Source organism: Ochlerotatus camptorhynchus, unplaced genomic scaffold (assembly GCF_037179485.1).
Source record: "Ochlerotatus camptorhynchus isolate MF236.1 unplaced genomic scaffold, CSIRO-AGI_Acam_v1.1 ptg000434l, whole genome shotgun sequence".
NCBI lineage: Eukaryota > Metazoa > Arthropoda > Insecta > Diptera > Culicidae > Ochlerotatus > Ochlerotatus camptorhynchus.
Window position 1 is genome coordinate 6,108,997 of NW_027040920.1, and position 20,916 is coordinate 6,129,912.

At 38.0% G+C, this 20,916-nt stretch overlaps 1 protein-coding gene across 11 annotated transcripts in view; it reads right to left on the reverse strand.

Moving 5' to 3' along the window:
- The window catches only part of LOC135711662 (PDZ and LIM domain protein Zasp-like), a 204,320-nt gene that overhangs the window by 11,945 nt on the left and 171,459 nt on the right, over window positions 1–20,916 (reverse strand). For 9 of the 11 annotated variants that reach the window (XM_065234547.1, XM_065234548.1, XM_065234553.1 and 6 more), the window contains 3 exons: window positions 16,495–16,585; window positions 15,190–15,750; window positions 236–482 (listed from right to left, as the gene is read on the reverse strand). In XM_065234547.1, the coding sequence (XP_065090619.1) occupies window positions 236–482; window positions 15,190–15,750; window positions 16,495–16,585 (899 nt within the window). The remainder of the gene's footprint in view (window positions 1–235; window positions 483–15,189; window positions 15,751–16,494; window positions 16,586–20,916) is intronic. The other 2 variants (XM_065234555.1, XM_065234554.1) reach the window with 1 other exon arrangement.

The window sequence follows — 20,916 nt, forward strand, 5'->3', positions numbered from 1 at the left end:
GCAGTACAGTGTGGTGAGGAGGAAGTATTTCAATGTCGGTTGTTTACGGTGTTGATGGGGATATTTTTAAAAACCATTCGAAGAAAAATGGAAACAAAATGTCATTCAGATTATGAAAAATGAATATAACTACAAAACGGAACAAAGATATTTTTGAGTGTTGCTGTCGGTTGAGGTATGTTTGAAAACCTAGGTTCTCGTCTTTAGAATGAGTTGATCGCAAATGAGTAACAACCTTGTTGAGTTGGCACAGCAGCGGGGGCGGCGGCAACGGGAGCCGGAGCCGGAGCGGCCACCGGTGGGTAGACCGACGGCTGTTGAGCTAAGGCCGGAGCCTGAGTGGGAGCCGGACAAGCGGCGGCGAACGGAGTCGGTACGCTACCGGCCACAGGTGGGTAGGATGCTGGTGGTTGAACCTGGGACAGGTGTGAGCTGACCGGCAGAGGAGCGCCGAATGGTTTCGGCATGATGTTGCTCTGGTTCTGGTGGTGAGAGAAGCGAAAAGATGAGAAAATTAGCGGCTGTCATTTGGATGTTTGAAGGGTATTGATTTTCGCGTGGGCGCCACCAGCTCAGGTTAGCGTCATCAATTGGTTTTGTACGTTTTTCTGTTTGGGTTTTTGGCAGTTTAGGGATAAAAATAAATCGCTCGGGAAAATTCCTCCTATGGTATTTTGTGCCGCGGCCATGAAACTGTGAGTAGAGTAATGCGTAAAACCTAATGTTTGGCAAGCAATTAGTGAGCAAAGCAAATTGGTCAGCGTTTTAAATTTCAGTTATCAATCCCAAGTAGATACTTACTTTATATGATTTTGAAATTGGGGCAAGTGCAGCAAAATTACTAGAATGAATAGACATTCAGAAAAATGCAAGAATTCCAAATCTGAAAAAATGCATCCTGATGAAGGCAAAAACACTCGTTCTACATGATGTGGGGAAGTGTTGGTATCACGTAGCACCGACATTGAAGACCTTTCATAGCTTGTGAACCATTTTTGCATTTTTATATTATACTAGCTGAGTGTGCCCGGCCTTGCTCGGGATTCAATATTAGCTTGAGTTTATGCGGCAATTCAAAAAAGCATGCTATATTTTACGTAGCACCCCCCCCCCCGTCTTTTCTAAAGGGGCTACCTCATATGACCTCCACATGCCAAATTTGGTTTCATTTGCTTGATTAGTTATGCAGAAATTTCTGTTTCATTTGTATGGGAGCCCCCCTTTACAGAGGGGGGAGGGGTCTCGAACCATCATAACAACCTTTCCCTGCCCCAAAAACCTATGCATACAAATTTTCACGCCGATCGGTTCAGTAGGTTTCCGAGTCTATAAGGGTCAGACAGACAGACAGACAGAAATTCATTTATATGTGTATAGATAGCAAACTCAATAATACTCTGTACCTCGACCAGGCATGGAAATTCATTGTCATTCATTTTGTGCATTCATTTACATTAATTTGCCTCTAAATTGTTTAATCAATAGAATTCCGTAAAATGATGTTTGAAGCTTTTGTAGGTTTTGATATCAGCTACATTTTTTTTTGTCAAAAGCTTAAATTTGTATCTCTTATGCATACACATTAATCCAGTCAGTAAGGATTTACTGGGTTTCTGAATTGCGGAACTGTTCGGTAAAAGTTTAAAATCTGTGGAAAATTAAAAAAAAAATGAGAAAATTTATTCCGAACTTGAACAGAATTAGCTCTGTTGACCCCATTTAACGATAGAAAATATAATTTGTCGATTTGATTGATTCTTTATGGATAAATAAAGGTCATTTGAATTTTTTCCAACTTTTCCAATAATTCACAAACCCAGTAAAAAAAATACTGACTCCTGTAATATAATCTAAGTGTGTAGAGCGAACAGAACCCACCTTTGTTTTTCAGTGAATGTAAATTACATTCTCTGAAAAACAATAACAAGTTCTACACGCTCTAGTTTTTCATGCATATGGGATACAGATTTGAGTGTTTGAATACAGCTTTAGCTTATATCAAAACCTACATAAGCTTCAAACATAGTTTTACAAACAAACAAACAAAGTTAGAGGCAAATGAATGTAAATGAATGTAAATGATTTTCCATACCTGATCTCGACAAACAATAGAAAAGAGCTTATCAGCTTTTGTAAACTAAACTTGTAATGCCCTTTTATCGCGAACAGAAGCACGTCTTAAGAACAACAAAACTATTGGGTAAGGGCGACCCTTTTCTAATTTTATTCATGATGTTTGCTCAAGTGTGCATTTTTTTTAAATTCAAAATAAATCCTTTGTCATTGAGGAAGTCGAACATCATTTCTTAATTATTTTTAAATTATGAAATAACTAGATGCCATGATCATATTTTGAATTGGTAGGATACAAGAAGAGGTTGCAAAGAATGTGTTTGACATATTAAGGGGGGAGTACACTTTGATTTATAAAAAAATACATTTTTTTTTGGCTTAAAATGTTTCTTGAGATGTATATTTTAATTTAGAAAAGACTCCAAGTCCGCCAGAATATTCCTTATCGCTTTACGAAGCGATCTCCTAAAACATGTACCGGCGCGCTGAGAGAGCAATTTTATCTTTAAACGCGTTTATCTCGAAGCGGGGTTTTTCAAACTGGCGTGCGAAATAACTCTAACCAGTTATCATCAAATTTGGATATCGCCTAGGTTTTCTTGTTCAGAATTAAATTCTGCTTAGAAATACGTATCCACAATTTCGATTTTGTAAGGATTTTTAGGGTGAAAAAAAATGGACTTTTTTTCCTAAGGCCACAACTTTTGAAAAAAATAATTTAAAAAAATCGGAATACGTATTTCTAACCCAAATTTCATTACTAATCAGGATTTTTGTCCGATTTATGTTCCAGGATCACATGGAACGGAGTATTTTCCCACGCCGTTTTCTGACTTCCGCGCGAGGACGCCCGCGCGACCTGGTGCACTGGCCACGGGGAGACGCCAATCGAGTTAAAAAAAAAACAAATTGTAGTTCGAAGGATGACTAATAAATGGGTTATAACATATTTGCCGTCCCTGAGTGTTTTATTGCTAAAAAAATTAACGAAAATGCCTTACTTTTTGGACGTTCAAAGTGTACTACCCCCTTAAACCTGTTTATTTCATTTCATGAGAGTCAAAATCAGCGATTTTTCACACACTCACTCACTCACTCACTAACTCACTCACTCAGCGATCAGGAAATCGCTGATTGTGACTCATAGAAAGCAAAATCTACAGGTTTTATGATTCAAACGCATACTTTGTAACCTCTTCTTGTAAGTTACAATTAAAACATGCCATCATACCATCTTATGGTTTTATTATTCCGACAAAAATTATTTTAGCTGAAATGATTATTTGCAACCTTGCCCGCTGCCTACAGAAAAGTATGTTACACTTTTACTGATTATACTTAAAAGCAGGCTTGCTGAAACTCCTCAAACTCACTGGATGTTTTAAAACATTCTTGTCCTGCGAGTTTAGCCAGCCCTCACCTCGATTGAGTGGCGGCAGTAATATGGAAGAAGTAAACAAAAACTCCTCGAGAGAGAGGGAGAGTGAGCTTCAGCGAGAGGATGATTTGACGTAAGGTGCGCTTTTCGAGACTCCGGGTGACTTTTTTGTTCGAAGCAAGAACATGAACATTAATGGCAGCAAACCTCACTCTCCTTGTATCCCCCTTCGCTCACAAGCTCTGAAGCTCAGTGAAATAATTTGGCAGTATGTATTCTACTCCTCAGAAAAATGCTACGCTCGGCTCATTTCGAACTCGCAAGCGAGGCTCCATTATACCTGCTTAAAAGTTAAGTTAAAAAAAAATCGGTGAGGTTGAGTACAAGTTACGACCGCATGGTTGACGTAAACCACGTTAAGCTGTTTGGTGAACTTCTCATGCATTTTTCTTGATATTGATTTAAAATACAATAGAATTAGAAGTGATTTTTCTCCAATCAAACGTTAGGTTTTCAATAAGTACGCACTCAATTCAGATCACCGAAGTCGGTAGGAATTTACCAGGTTTTTGAACAGCAGAACAAGTCGGTAAAATTTTCAATTGACCGTTACACGTGAGGAATCAAGAAAATTTATAAATTTTATTCGTCATCAATAAATGGGGTAAACCGAACAAATTCTGCACAAGTTCAGAATAAATTTTCTAATAATTGGATTTTTCATAGATTTTTAAACTTTTACCGAACAGTTCTGTAGATCAAAATTTACCGAACGATGGAGGCCTGGATTAGTGTGTAGAAGCTTTCAGTGTTCACTCGGCTATCGACAGAAACAGGCCACTCTCGATGAGTGTCATGCGATCGTCTGTTTACTCGGCAGCAAACATTGTGTGGTCCTCTGCATTGTTCTTCACCAGCAGTTCTTTTAGTCGATGCATCGTCGACTTTGGAAAGCAACCGTTTCGTGATGAGTTTGTGAGTGATGACCACGTTTTGCGTCCATTGCTGCAATGGAAGCAGTCTACCCCCTAGGTGATACTGCCATATAATGAAATCACTTCAAGTGGATCCCATTCGCATGGAGGAGGCTATTGGATAGCGGAAGATAAAGTATTTTTACTCTGATGTACATTTTGACTATAGTTTTACGAAGTTTTGTATAGTGAACAATTGTATTGAGCCTTATCAAATAGATTATTAATCAAAAATAAGTATTTGATCAAATTCTTGAAACACTTGACTGGGAGTATTTTTTATTTATTATCGGTTGCAGATCTGGCCATAACCAGGCCCAGGGGACAATTTCTAGTTCTTCATTCTAGGTCCCTATTATTTGCCGCTGAGAATCTGTTCCGAAGCCAAGTAGAACCTCCACGAGGCGTCCCATCTTTCGTCCCATCATTAGTTCCATCATTCGTTAAGTCGCAGCGTTAAACCTGACTATTGGCCACGAAAAGGCTTGCCAATGCATATCAAAAATCGGCTACATACATCCGAACATTTGTTTATCTCAAATCGAAGGAAAACATTCCGCGCAACTACCATAAACCGGACTAGTTCATGTTGATCTTCGTCAAGCTTCGTCTACAATTTGGACTTCTACATCAACACATGTCAGGCAGCCTTCAGGTTCAATTGGCCCGATGTTTTCTGAATCATCTTGCCCCTTAAATGCTACACAGTAGGCGTGTGTGACGCATCTTCGATGTGAAACATATATCAAATAGACAAGAAAAATTATGTCGGTATATATATCATTTTCCAGGATGCTTTCAAGAACTGGCTGTGTTGGTGTTAGATAAGATTAGATTAGATTAGAAATCCTTGAAACACTTCACCACTGCCGGTTATTGATTGATGTAGTCGTTATAGAAGAAACATGGGTAAAAACAGATAACAAATCGGTGTATAATATTCCTGGACACATTTACATTTTCTCATGCGGGAACAACTCAAATGGAGGATTAGCAATTTTCACCACAAGTCGCATATCCTTTACCGTTCTACGCAATGTTCATGATGACGGTTTTCACCATATAAATGTTGAGCTTGGCTTGAGTGGACGGAATTATAATATTCATGGTTTTAATCGTCCTCCATCGTTCGAAATAAATATATTTTTGAATATTTTAGAGAACATACTGTAGTGAAAAATGTGCGATGAGCGAATAAAAAAAATAAATAAATTAGAAAATAATAATTGTGTTTTAATATCCGAATAGAAATTATGGAACTATTAACGATGTCATGTCCCCATCAATCAACAGGTAACCAACATTACTAATTATAATAATAATAATAATAGCAATAAGAACATTTGAACTTCCCTAATAATAAAAATATGTGAACTTGGTTGAAGTGTAAAAGCCTTCAGTTATTTAAAGAGGGTGTACTGTCCATGTGGGTCATTCTCCATTCTGACGCTTAAAAGGTAGCATCTACTTCAAAAGCAGGAAGGAACAGCAGCTAGATAGCCAACCGACCGAACGACGGTAGCCAAGGCAACCCAACAGTACCAGCAAATCAACCAAGCAACTGTAGAAAACCGACCGAACGACGAGCAAGCGAGCCCTCTGTCGTTCAACGGTAGCCAAGGCAACCCGAAAGTACCAGCAAATCAGCCAAGCAACCAACCGACCAAACGACGAGCAAGCGAGCCCTCTCCTTTTTCTGGAAGCGAGAGTCCCCAAGCGAGCCTTCTGTCGACGGTAACCAAGGCAACCACCGAGTACCGATCAGCAAACACCAGCAGCCTACTACGATCGAGAAATTGGCACGGAAAGTCATCTTATTTAAATAAGTAGCGCAATCCAGCCAAATCTCAAGTAGGATGATGCTCAGTTACGACATATACTTGATTCGTCTACTAATAATCGTTGTTGTTTTCTTTTTTGTTGACGTCAATATACCCGTTAATTTTTAAAATAACAATGTGGTCGTCAGGTACAAATCGCTTTTGGAATCTTTCGGCTTTGAATGCATGAACACCTTTCCAACCAGGCCTATAAGCTCGAACATTCTTCATCATGTTAATTGTAGAGCTGATAATATTCCACGATTAAGGAATGATACCATCTTTACTGATGTAAGTGACCACTGTATGCTTATCCTGTCTTTCAAATTACATGATGAGAGGGAAAAAGTCACGCTTACTAAAACTGTCATTGACCGTACTAAGCTTGACATGGAATTCAGCCATTTCCTAAATAATGTTGGGACAGTTCAGAATGCTGATTTGTGCTTTACCGACATTATGCCAACTTATAATTTGATGATAACTAAACACTCGAAAATCGCAAGTTAATACCAAAGGGAATTATTGTCCATGAATGAGTTTCAATTTGTGATCATTGATCAGAATTCAAAATAACTACAATAAACGAATGAAGAGGAATCCTAATGATCAGCTCCTTCAAGATCTTTTTAAACACGTGTCCAATAAAATTAGCTCTTTAAACAAAATAACTAAAAAGATGTACTATGAAAATCTCCTGAATAATATCCCTGACGCGAAGATGTGGAAAAACATAAACCATACTTTTGGGAAATCTGTTAAAACTAAATCGATTGCGCTTGTTGAAAATGGTGTGAAGACCAACGATAACCAAGAAATTTGTGAAGTATTCAAAAATTATTTCTCCAGTATAGGTGAAACATTAGCTTTATCCTACAGTGAACCCTCTTTCGAGCTTACAACGTGTTACTGATTAAATTTTCTTGCATCCAGCTTCTGCGAACGAATTTACTTTATTAATTAACTATTAGGAGCGAAACAGAAGCTGTGGTCCTGATTGCATTTCAGTGGATATTATTACCAAGAATCTTGGCTGAAGCCTTCAATAAAATGCCGAAAACAGGTTATTATCCCGATTGTATAAAAGTTGCTATGGTAATTCCTATTTTTAAATCCGCGATCCATGCAATTATCGTCCAATTTCAACGTTATCAATTTTTAATAAAATTTTGGAAAAAAAAAAACTTCTCAATAGATTCATGCCTTTTCTAAATAAACATATATATTATTTATTAAATAAATTACAGCTTGGTTGTCGGCAAGGGAGTAGTACATCTACTGCAACTGCTGAATTGTTGGCTGATGTGATCAACGGCATTGATTCAAAGAAAACCGTTGGAGCTCTTTTCTTAGATTTGCGTAAAGCATTTGATACGCTAATTCACTCCATTCTCTTGGAAAAACTTGAAGGGTATGGAATCAGAGGAGTTGCAAACGGTATGATACGTGACTATTTGTCAGGAAGAAAACAGTATGTTTCTATGAGTAAATCTAAAAGTTCTTTAAATCATATTGGAGTGGGCGTGCCTCAAAGGAGTAATATAGGCCCATTACTGTTTCTTTTGTACGTAAATGATTTGTCCAGACTTCAATTGAAAGGAGTTCCACGGTTATTTGGAGACTTTACTACTCTTTTCTATCCGTAAACTGATGTTCGTGGTATGAATCAGATTTTACAGGCTTTTTCAAAATACTTCACAGCTAACCTGCTTTCCCTGAATGCTTCAAAAGCTAAATGTATGTTTTTTCGTTCCCCTAGGAAGTCTGTACCACAGCATGGCAACGTAAAATTGAATTCATGTACAATCGAAGAAGTCAGATAACTTAAATATTTAGGTTTGATCTTGGACACAACATTTCGTTGGGTTGACCACATAAAATATGTAGAGAAGAAAGTTTCATCGCTTTGTGGAATAATGCGCAGAGTAAGCTATTTCGTCTCTCGCAGTACTCTCTTAAAGTTTATCTTGCTCATATCCATTCCTGCTTAAATAAAAACATTATAGCCTGGGGTTAGGCATGTGAATCTTATCTTAGAAGACTTAAAAACTATATTCAAAAACCCAGTTTTGCTCCCTACGTTGCAGCTTTATTCCGACAGCTCTCATAATATTCTTCCGGTTAACGAATTACAAACTATTATTTTTGTTAACGACACCCTACATAACGATAATTTTCATCATTCTGTTCAGTTACCTCTTGCTGCTCATAGTTACGACATTTTTGGATGAGTACATCTTGTGTTACCTATCATAAGGTCCCTTAAAAGGAAATTCGTTTCCACTGGGACATCACACCCATACAATATGATAAACATAAACCACGTTTTTTTTTATTATTATTTTTCTATTGTTTATTTTTAGCTCGCTATTCGCTTTATTAGTTCCTTATTTTGCTGCACAGATTCAGCTGAGAAAGTTGCGTCTACTACCAGGGGGATCACTTGAGCTCTTTGGTGTGGGGGATAGTGGTGGATAATGAGTTCATGCGTTGATGGGTCGATAGGTAGGGTCCAGGTGTGGGAGCTGCCTTCCTGGCGTCGATAGCATTGGTGCTCAGCACAGAAAACAAGATCGACCGAAAACAAATCAAGGGAAAACAATGGTATTTATTTCACCAGATTCGTAGGATTATCTCCCATGGATTGGTGCGTTTGGATTTTAATTTCATCTATAAATATCAAACGTTATAAACGTTGAAAATCTAACACCTTTTTGTGACAGTCGCAATTTTGGATTTTCGATTTTCTTCCTACACCCGTAAGATGCAGTCTACCTCAAAATCTTACTAATATCTACTGATTTACAGAAGGATCCACTTTCCATGGTGATTTAATTTTCCAGTCCCGCGATGTAACAAAAACGCTTATATACGTAGATACGTAAGTTTGATGCATTTTGTGAGTCTGTTAACATATGCTTCTAGTAGACTGTTTTGTTATTCTATGGCATTTTAGTGTTTTGATGCCATTTTGATCATTTAATTTTAGCTTATACACACTACGAAAAACTCATGTAAATTTAGGTTCCCTGCGACCGACACATGTAAGCGACATTTTTGACATAATAATCAGTTGAAAGAAACGAGAAAATCAATCAAATTCAATCAAAGAGAACTCCTCGATTTGCTTATGTTTCATGAAATGTTTGTTTACGTTGTATGATTTACGTCCAATATGGATTACGTCTCACGTAAAAGTTGTTATTTCTAAATGTGCAGTTACTTTGAGATAATTTTTAATATTTTGACGTTTCTACACACTGAGTTGAGATCAGTCGGTTAAATTATATCGGATTTTGAAACGTCTGAAAAATTCGATAAAATATCAAATTGCCATTGCATGTAAGCAATCAATAAAACCGACAGTGGTGCCTGTGGTGTAGTGGTAAGCGCGACTGCCTCTCACCCCAGCAGGCCTGGGTTCAATCCCAGTCGGCGCCGCCGGGATGTTCTGAGGCATACATCTCTGATCACGCCTTCCTTCGGAATGGAAGTAAAGCCGTTGGTCCCCGGTTCATGAGTTGATGGGTCGATAGGTAGGGTCCAAGTGTGGGAGCTGCCTCCCTGGCGTCGGTAGCATTCGTGCTCAGCACGGAAAACAAGATAAACGGAAATGAATTTAAGAAAAAAAAAATAAATAAAATCGACCATTTAACATAAATTGTACAAAGTCTGTACAAGATTGGATTTTTTTTTTATGTTTCACTAATTTTTAAACTTTTTACGCAGGCCTGGATTAGTGTGTAAGGTTATTTCGGTGTTTCCGGAATTTTTTTTGATACTTTTTAGGACCAAAAACCATTTCAGCGTTTTGAGGCCATTAGCGAAGACTAACTTTGCCAGAATTCAAGCGACAGATACGCGCTGCGCTTGAGTGAAGGTATAAGCAATGCATACAAAAATGAGCAAATACACAAACCATTCTTCTGAGGATGTAATCTTTGCTAGAAAATTCGTTCGAAGCTTTTACCTTTGAGCGGCATATGACGCGATTGTACCTGTCTCATAGCGTTTGTTTGAGAAAATGGAAGAGTTGCCAGTCTTCTTGATTTGTTGTCTTCACCATTAGGCAATGTTTTACATTTGCAATGTCATTTTGGCGTTAAAAGTTGGCCCGGAGTCAGCTTTCTTATCATTGATTCTGTATCGTTGTAATACTTCTTTATCGTTTGGTACTGCTCGATGAGTTTTTCGTTGCGTTCAGGCCATTGTGGTACAGTTTGAATGTATTATTTTTTGGAATGTACAAAGCCATTTTGCATATTTGAAGGTAATTTTGGCTTTACAACATCTGTATTCAGTATTGGAGGGTCGCGAATTTATAATATTTTTCAAAGTGGGTCGCAATCGAAAAAAGTTTGAGAACCGCTTGTGTAATAGATGTACCTAGTTATTCAATAAAAATCAAATCGTAATCGCATCCAGAACGGCGACTTTTAATTATCAAGGAAAAATGTTCGTTTATAGTGTTTTTTTTCCACCTGTGAATGATTTTTTGTGTAAATACGAATCTTTCGTACTATTTTCAGCAGTATGTTTCGTTTCCAATACACAATAAAATCAGCAGCTATTGTGTCAATTTTATGAACCTAGCTTTATATAAAGTACAAATCTATTTCCTGTTAGAAACACAAAATAGATTCGTGGAACGAACGAACAGTTTCGTAGTATAAACGAAATTTTATTTTCAGTGTAATAGGGTACTCCAAGATGGGCTTAAGTTTTGATGAATTTTCCTCATATTCTAGAAGTTTTTCCTGTTTTTCTATGGCTTTTTCCCGGAAAATTCATCTCACTTTTGAGTAAATCTATTGTTGATCAACACTCCAAACACGATGCCTCCTGTAAAATGTGTAACGGTAAACTTGCAATGTTTCAAAAATCATTGCTCATCCATTTAATGACAAATTTCAAATCTATTGATGCCATTTGACACGGAGATGAACTAGCTTACGGCTTAAAGTCTCCTAAATAAAGAAAAAAAAATGATGCATTTTGAAACTGAATTCTTTGAAGATTCATGCAATGTCAATAGATTTGAAATCCATTGATAAATTGCTCCCTGCCCCATTGATGGGGCCTCCCTTAGCTCAGTCGGTAAAGGCGCAGCTACAAAGCAAGATCATTCTGGAGGTGGCTGGGTGCATCTAGAACACTAAGTTGAGAGCACGCAATAAGATAATATGCGATATGCAATAAGCTTGAAATGCGAAGAAGAAGAAGAAGAAGAAGAAGAAGAAGAAGAAGAAAAACATTGAACGAAAACATCCGCAATACTTCGACTGATTATTGTATTGCTCGAGCTCTTTAACAATATGCTGTCGAATTTCGGAAGATTTCCTTATGGTTGAATTCGTCATCAACTGATGAGCATTCTTATGACTGTCCTCCAAATAAAGGATAATATTTATTTGAAAGTGGGGCGACCCCGACGTAGTGGTTAGTATCCATACCTCTCACGCCAAAGTCACGAGTTCAAATCTCACCCCCGGACAAGTCACGAATGACCCAAGAGCGTTAAAGCGACTATAATAATAATAAAAAAAAATATTTGAAAATTGGCTGTAAAACATACAGGGCTCAAAGGACAACCATTTAAGGATAAGATGATTAACAATTACAAATGCTTTGGAAATTAGATTATTAATTCGATTGTTTACATTTCCATATTGAACAGCCATGAACATCAGCCATTCATAATGGATGCAAAAATAATATTTTGGTCGAGGAAACTTCCTCCACCACGAAATAGATAAACTACGATTTCCACGCTTTAACAATGTTCGTAACGGCGCTGGTGGTGTAGTGGTAAGCGTGATTACCTCTCACCCCAGCAGGCCTGGGTTCAATCCCAGTCGGTGCCGCCGGGATGTTCTGAGGAATAACATCTCTGAACACGGAAAACAAGATCGACGGAAAACAAAAAAAAAACAATGTTCGTAGTTCGTACCACCGCACCGATGCGATGGCTATGCTTCCACCTCGTTTGTCTGCTGAAAGCAGCAAATGACGTTCAATAGAATTATTTACATCATCGTTTTGAATAATTTGCGTTAAGGGGCTGAATCAATACCAAATGCATTTCAATTTAAGATGACTATCATTCTGCAGAAAGCATTACGCATTCCAACAATTCTCTTCTCATAACAATGTTCATCCTGTATTCGAGAGGAAAATCATCTGATTTCAAAACAACCTTCATCCGGTTGCAGCTATCATTCGAAAAGGCGATTTCGATGTTTCGATTTGAATGGTCTAAGGTTTCATTCGAACAGAGGACGGTGGTTTGGTACAGTGAAGGAGAAGATAAATTGCTGGACGAGGATTTTTCAAACATTGCCAATTTGCCGTTACACATTTAACCGGAGGCATCGTGTTCGGAATGTTAAATTGAGCAGGTCTGATCGACCGTGTAGCTTGGCACAGGAAAAGCTCGTGCGATTTGTACCATCATTCTTTTGCTCTTTGTTTGTTTTCATCTTCTATACACGATTTTAACACATCCGTATTCTAACGGATCTATCAATTGTGTACTTTCATAACTTTCTCTAGCATAAATTTCACCTTAAGTCTGGCATTAACATTAATTGTGTATCTCTTTCAACCTTCTTAAATTATTGTTAAAATATAGAATTGAAACTCTATTCTCCAGACTAGGAGAGATCAGTAGCACCAACTTGACTTGACACCAACATTGGAATCTGAAAATTATTGGGAGGGGGCAAAAGTATTTCACTCTCCCTAAGTTGACGCCTTTGTTGAAGATTTTAACGAGTAGCGAATTTGATAAAAAAAAAATAGTGGTAAAATCGATTAAATCATAATCTAAGTAATCAGATTAGACAGTTTCATTTGTAATCAAAGCTGATTTTGAATGTTTGAAATACAATCGTAGTTGAATACCTGCGTATCCAAGCATGCTTGGCATGCACAGTTGTACACACCAACTGCTCATTTGTTAATACATTTTCACTCAGTGGCTGAAATTTGTTTCTCTTTAAAGCATTGATAGATTATGATCATACAGATATGCAAAGAGTAGATTAATCTTAACATTTGAATCAACACCAATGAATTTTTACACTTTAAGTCCGAGATATGCAGCGATCATGTCTCACTTGAATTTTACAACGCAAAAACAAATACAGTTTATTACTAGAATTAAAATCTACTCTTTCGTACGTACTTATTACAAGCATAAATTTTATTCTACCTAATGTTCAAACAGAACTATGTTTTGTAAACTGTGTGCAAAGTTATAAGCAAATAAGCAGTTCGTGACCAAAACTGTGTATGCGAAGCATGTATCCAAGAAAACAAAATTGGTTAAACAGACTCTTTCAGCTTTTTATTATCTAAATTGTGTGATGGGAAATAAGTAGAAATTTTGCTAAACAAAGAACCCAGTTACGAATGAACCACGAAGAAAGCATTGATCACAATTTCCTTAGTCTGAGGTAGGAGGCTTACTCTAAGCCGTTGAATTTATTGCAACATCACTTATCAAATAATATCAAACAAATATCACTAGATTACTCAAGAACATTTTGGAAATCAATGACGGACGTGCCTAAAGAAAATTCAATTGCTCATGTCAAAGGAACCGATGTCCCATATTTTATCCCAAGAAAATATTTCTGATGTATCACAGATTAGCAGAGGTTTGTATATCGATTTTAAGACCATAGCCGAGTAACATTGAAGGTTTCAAAGAGGTTTTAAAGCAGCCAACAAATGCCCCTACACAGTAAGACCATGCTGGAGGTGGCTGGGTTTGATTCCCGGTCGGTTCTAGGAATTTTTCGGGTTGGGAAATGTTTCGACTTCCCTGGGCCGAGAGCCATTATTGTACTTGCCACACAATTATTTTAAACCTAATGCAAAAAATAGTACAGGCATCGAAAGCTCTCAATTAATAACTGTGGAAGTGCATCTAGAATACTAAGTTGAGAGCACGTAATAAACTAATATGCGATAAGCAATAAGCTTGAAATGCAAAGAAGAAGAAGAAGAATGATGCTTGGGATCAATTATATTGCATCATAAAGCTATGTTGATATTCTTAACTGTACTCAACATGTGGGGTGGTAGCCAGGATATTCCAATTCCATAAAAATGATTATTATTCAACTTGGCAACTTGTATTGAAATGTACATTTGCACATAGAAATCAATAGTTAAAGCCACATTCATCATATAAAAAATAGCTAAAGTCTTGTAAACAACAATTAGTCACCAGCACCTGCCCACTTTTGAATCATCTGATCGTGTCAAGACCAGTTCGATCCACCCCGATAGCTCACGTGCCACGTGAATAATCCCCATTCTGAAAATAACAAGCTTTGTTTCAAAACCACAGTCACCTATCATATCATCACCCAGTCATCCCAACCATTCAAATCTTCTAGAGATTTACTCGGCATCTGATCGACTACCGATTGCGGCCAAAATTAAAACCAATTATATTTTTATTTGGCCACTCGTTTGACCCACTGCCGCGCTCTGTACCACTAGTAGCACTAGCAGTAGCCTACATAACTTGGTTTCCCACTTTCCTAGTTCCATTCCGACAAACTGTCAGCATGTCGCTCGACTGGCAGTCACCAATGCTCGCCATTCGAAGTGCTGTACCGAGTAGGTAGGTACGCACTTCCTAAGCCCTTTCAATCTCAGCTTATGGTAGAATTCAGCCCTGACAGAAACTGATGGGCGGTGGACAATGACTCCCGATCGAAAACAATGTCTACGTAGAGTAGCGGACGACTACCCAGAATTCCGCTGGCAAGGTGCCAACGTGAAAGACGAAATCTTGACAGGTCTTATGTAAAAGCACGGAAGATCGAGTTGTTTCCTCTTCGCTTCCGAAGGTCCTTTCCGATAGTGAGCTTAGGGAGGTTATTGGTTAGTACGTCATTCAGCGCGCATGCAAGCAAAGGGGACCTACCTGATAATGGCCGCTACTTCCAGGTGGGAACACACTACGTATGACGGCACCTCCCATGGTTTTGTAGATGAATCCATATTCGTTTTGCGTAACAGCATCCGTTGAATCGGCAGCGCTGTCCTGGGCTACGGCCAGCCCATTTGGACCGAACGAAGCCGGATCGGCGGCTGCCTCAACTGGAGGTTGTTCTACTACTTCCGGATTCTCCATTCTGCCTGCTGGAGAGGACAACGATAGCCCTGTCAATAGTGAGGGTGGCGGCGGTGGTAGATAACTGAAATCACACTGCACACTGTACGGTTTAGTCGGAGGGTCGAGGATCAGTTCGTTTTCACTGCTGGTGCGTGAATGCAGCGGGGACACTTTGTTCGATTGGACCGGCGAGAGGGAACTCGAGTTGCAGTAGCCGCTCGACGATGTCGTACTGCTCGATCGGGAGTGTGACGGAGACTGAGTGCTACTGGTGTTGCTACTTCCGATACCGCTGCTGCTGCTGCCACTGCCGCCGTTGTTGAATGTGATCGTCGTGGTCGCTGTCGGTATTGGTGGGGGCGGTGGGTGCTGCTTTCGATGGGTGTTATTGTTGCAGTGGCACACGCACACGGATAGATTCACACACAACACACACGTTAAATGGATTGTTATGGCATGCAAGGACATGAAACGTAAATTGAAATCGGAAATCAATCGATTAGAAATGGTTCGTTTTGAATTCTCAAATGTGGCATTGATCCTAAGAAACATTATTTCGGAGATGGGAAATTCATGTTCGAGCAAAAACCGCAATTTTTAACATTGCACATTTGCAATTTATTCAACCTGACCGTTAACGGCCACCAACAGTGAACGCATCAGTTGCGTCAACCCGAAATGACTTAATTTTAGCAAGAAAGCGAAGCAGTGTTTGCCCGTTTTTCGCAAGGCAACGGACAGAGGAAAAACACCCGCCGTCACGGGGAGACGTTTCCTTCTTATCATGTGACGTCCACCACCCTATCTGTTGTCTCTGTGCAATCGACACAAACAGATGCGGCGGGTGGGGTGGATCGTTTGGAAAATGCTCAGTAAGAACGGTATCGCCAAATTGGCGACTTGTCACAACTGTAGTATAGGTTTGCGTATTTTCACACCTAAATCATGTCAACTGAAGTGCTCGGTTGTACGTTTCTTTTCGGTTAAAAATAGGATCAACACACGGCAAATCGGTAATGTTAAGAGAAAATCATTCACACAACAAAAGAAACAAAGCTCGCTTAAAGCTGATATGCATCAATTGGCGACTGGGTTCGAGATCGAGATACTTACGTTGGTGGCATAGGGCGACTGGGAGCGACCGTTCAGATTGGCATGAGCGTTGAGGGCAGCTGAGATGGCTTGGACTCCAGACTTTTGTCCACTGTGGGGATGAGTTGCAGAAATAGACAATTAGTGATTCTGTTCCCAAGGTGACTACCTTCTTTACAAATAGGCACAAGCTTAGACACAGAGAGTAATGAAAGCGAATAAAGGAGCGACAGGGAAGAAAATGAAAACCTATGCATAAACACACTACCGACTAGTTCAACTAGAAGGGAACAGACAGCACACCTCACCAATTTGTGTAGACCTGGCTGACTCTCTTCTGCGGTCGCGATTGATAATGAGAACGATTCGAATAGTTACTTACAATGTAGAGGAATGTGCATGCGAAGAGTTTTTTTTTAAAGACGTAGACGCACGTATGCAGCTGATGCGATATGACTCGGCCGCTTTGTTTGTTGACTCATATTACAGGTACTGCGAATTGATGTGACTGATATATGTAGTACTTGTGACAGGCGTAAGATATATTCTATGAACGTCAGTAAAGTACTTGAATGATAACATCTATTAAAAAAAAAGTTTCATCTGGGTGCATCGATTGTAACAGATTCAATCGACATATAATAGCGAATTCGTTTATTATCGGGGTTAACACCAGTTCCAACCCAGTGCGAAACCGAACTTTTTGTCAGTGTGAACCTCAACCTGAGCTAGGTTTTAAAAACAAATAAGCAAATTGACGTTTGTCAGAAAACAAGCAGACTCAATCTTGATACCCGATCCAGGTTGGAATTGAATAATTAGTCAACAGTTAGTACTTGTAAATATTTTAGGCTATCAAAAGCCTCAGCAGCAGCAATCTGTCATTTTTAAGATGCTATGGCGGAACAGGTGGGGAACTCATTTGTTTTTGTCATTAGAATGAATCATAATTATTGTGACCCAAAATAACACTTTGTCTGGAAATCTGGCAGCTTACCCTTCAAATGATAGCCATGTATGTTACAAACAATTTTTGTATGGTGGGTACTCTGGAAAACGTGATTTAAAGTCAATTTTTCAAAGTCATAGCTCACCAAATATTTCTAATGAATTGAAATTAAGTGCAATCCAACCCTTTTATATTTTTGACGCATTCCTTGGCGTCTCTGACTATGAGCAAATTTTGTCACAGCCTGCTAGATACTCCTTTTTTATGAAATTTTTCTCAATTTTCAGAAATCACATTTTTTTTTTTCGGTGGATGTGAGTATCAAAATAAGACCTATTGTAAGTTTATAGCAGTGAAATGCTGAGAAATTTTATATCAAACAGCTTTTCAAAACAAAGTTTACGCCTATTGTTGATTGTAATCAGGCTTGCTTCCACTCACTTGCTATAAAAACATGGTCTTCTGAATTTTGATACCATTAGATGTTATAATCATATTTTGTACTTCTAAGATACAAGAAGAGGTTGAAAGGCAAGTGTTTGACACATGAAACCTGTCAAATTCGCTCTAAGATAGTCACAATCAGCGATTTTACGATTCGCGAGCGCTCACTCTGAGTGAACGCTCACGAATCATAAAATCGCTTATTGTAACACTCTGGTAGCGAAATTGACAAGTTTTATGAGTCAAACACTTACCTTTCATCCTCTTCTTGTATCTAACAAGTACAAAGTATCATTGTAACATCGAATGGTTTCAAAATTCAGAAAATAATTTTTTTTTATAGCAAGTGAGTTGGGTTTATAGCAAGTGAGGGTTGCTTCAACCTGATTGTAATTTAGTTATCCATGATTTTATGGAGAATAGATACACACTAAAAAAATCTGAATTTTACTGGTGATGTAAACATCCATGCATGCAAACATTCATGCATGTAAACTTCCTTTTCACTTAAACTAGCAGCTTGCAAAAAATGTTGCAAACAAAGGTGGAAAGTTGCATACAATATATGGAATATTGTATGACATGTCTCATAAATTTACACGATTTATAATGTAAATTTGTATGATTTATGACGCTCCATTTATGTGCATCATAGTAACAGAAATTTACACTACTTTTTTTTAGCTGTGTAGTCATACTTTTTGCATACTTCCTCTAAAAACTTTATATATTTGCAATGTCATACTCAATAAACATGATTTATTTGATGTAGGGTAAGCGAACCTGTTTTGGCACAAGAAGTTTCCTAATTGGTTCTATCTTAATTTAGTTTTTGGAAAATTTATCAAATATATTTGCGTAGGGTAGAGCGCTACTTCGTCGTAATCGTCCATTTTCGTTCAACCAAGCAAAAAAACATCAGAATAATCAATGAATTCGCAGTGTACAAATCAGTAATACTTTTGTGTTGATGATTTAGTTCACAAGCTGCAAGACAAAGCCTATTAGAGCGTATTGTGTGAATATTTACACTCATTCTTCTCAAAACAAAAGAAGCGCTCCTAGCAAACTCGCTTTATACCTTCATCCGTAGGACGAAGAAAATCCAATGGCGTTTCAATGCGTTTGGACGGAATTGAAATTCGTAGGACGAATTTGGAATCAAGAAACGGTGTTAAATTTTTAACAATATCTCAACAATGTGTTGCTCTTTATCAAATTCAACGGTATTTATGGAAAGGGGAATAAATTTTGACGTCATCTCATCTTTGATAGAATCAGTTCATTTATTGTTAAAACCCGTTCAAGAGAGAATGGTAATGCGTGACTTGTGCTTAGTAGGACGGAAATTAGATCAAGAACCCTATATGGTTAGAAGCAGGGCTGGAAAGTGCCTCAAAACATTTGCAGAGCAACTTTGTACTTGAATCGGACAACAGTCGACAAAGAGTGTGTGGTTCTCTCATTTGCTTCGCATACTTTTTTCCAATATAGAAAAAGCGATCCACACAATGAGCGGTACACTGGAAGTGCATAGAATACAACAAGCAGCTAACGTCTTCTTTTATGTTTTGCTGTCTTTGCTTACCACGATAGCTTGCACTGCAGACGCAGAAGTGCACAACATAGAAGAATGTTATTTTTTTTTGCTGGGTTTCATATTTACAACCCTTCACTATGAGGCATTCATTGTGTCGGAGCCGTCAGAGCGATGGCTACACATTGAGTTGTTGGTACTTTTGGGAGTGTGTCTTTCTTCTCTTCTCCGCTGATTTACACTTACGCAGGGTGAAAGGCTAGAAAACTATGCGTTTGCTAGATTCTAACTTTGTGGATTTCTGAAAATCAGCGCATTGATTGATCTGATGATAGCCCTGGTGAGAGGATATACTTTGACTATATGTTTATTTATTGCTTCTGCATGAAGTCAAAGATTTACATAGTTGAAGATGCTAATTTCAAATAACAGACTAAAGTGGTAATTTTTATACGATAGATGAGGAGGAGATGAAAGAATATAATTGATTGTTCCGTTAAGAGTACGGCAGTGTGAAAATTTCATATAGAGAGTAGATAGCGAGCTAGGACAAATCGGTTTGATCATCACTCTCTACCAAACTCCCCCTTTGGAGAGGGATGGTGAGGGGTGTCCCCCCCCCGCTACCACTGGCAAAAAGAGATGAACGCCGACCGCTCAAGTACCAACGGTGTGTTTGAAACAGTTCTACCGATTTTTACCGCGCTTCAATTGTTATTTGAAGAAAGGCATCCAGTCGTAGGTTTGGAAATTGCAGCTATTGTTAAATAAGGACAATAGGCCGATTTTCATACAAACTAGCCAACTTTGGTATGTTGCAACTATGTTTTGTTATGATCAATTGATCTGAAATTTTGACACATAACTACAAATATGCTGAATTTTGCGTGTACGTAATATCAAATTATTGGAAGTGCTTGCCGGAAATTGACGGGCTGGTTGAAAATTTAAACGACACCTCTGTTTGTAAGAGTTATTCTGATTTTTGATACTCATGATATAAGAATGTAGGTCAAACTCTTTTAAGAGTCATCTGTTATTGATACAAAAAAATTATTATGTTCGCCACCCATTTGATTTATTCAGAACTCTAAAGTTTTTTTTTATTATTTGAAAACAAAACAAATTATTGGTATTGGAAAGTTAAGACGCAGACAGAAGTTTTAAAGTTATCTAAGATAACTAAGATATATCAACAAACTATGATTGGCATCAAATAATTTTCAAGAATGCCACAAAATCATTGATATAAGATCATCTACTTACGCATATAAGTTTTAATTACAAAAAAATATGTACAAATCTAGTTGATGGCATACATGATTAGATTGGTTTCTTTCTTTAACTTGACATACACATTTTTAGTAAATATCTGGAATCATGAACGAATTTGATCGAAACATTGATTATTATGAGCAGCTTTACATCAGAGCAACTCGTAGAAAAGATTTTTTTAAATATTGACTTTTATATTTTTTCCAAAACATATTAATAAATATTCAGATTTTTTAAT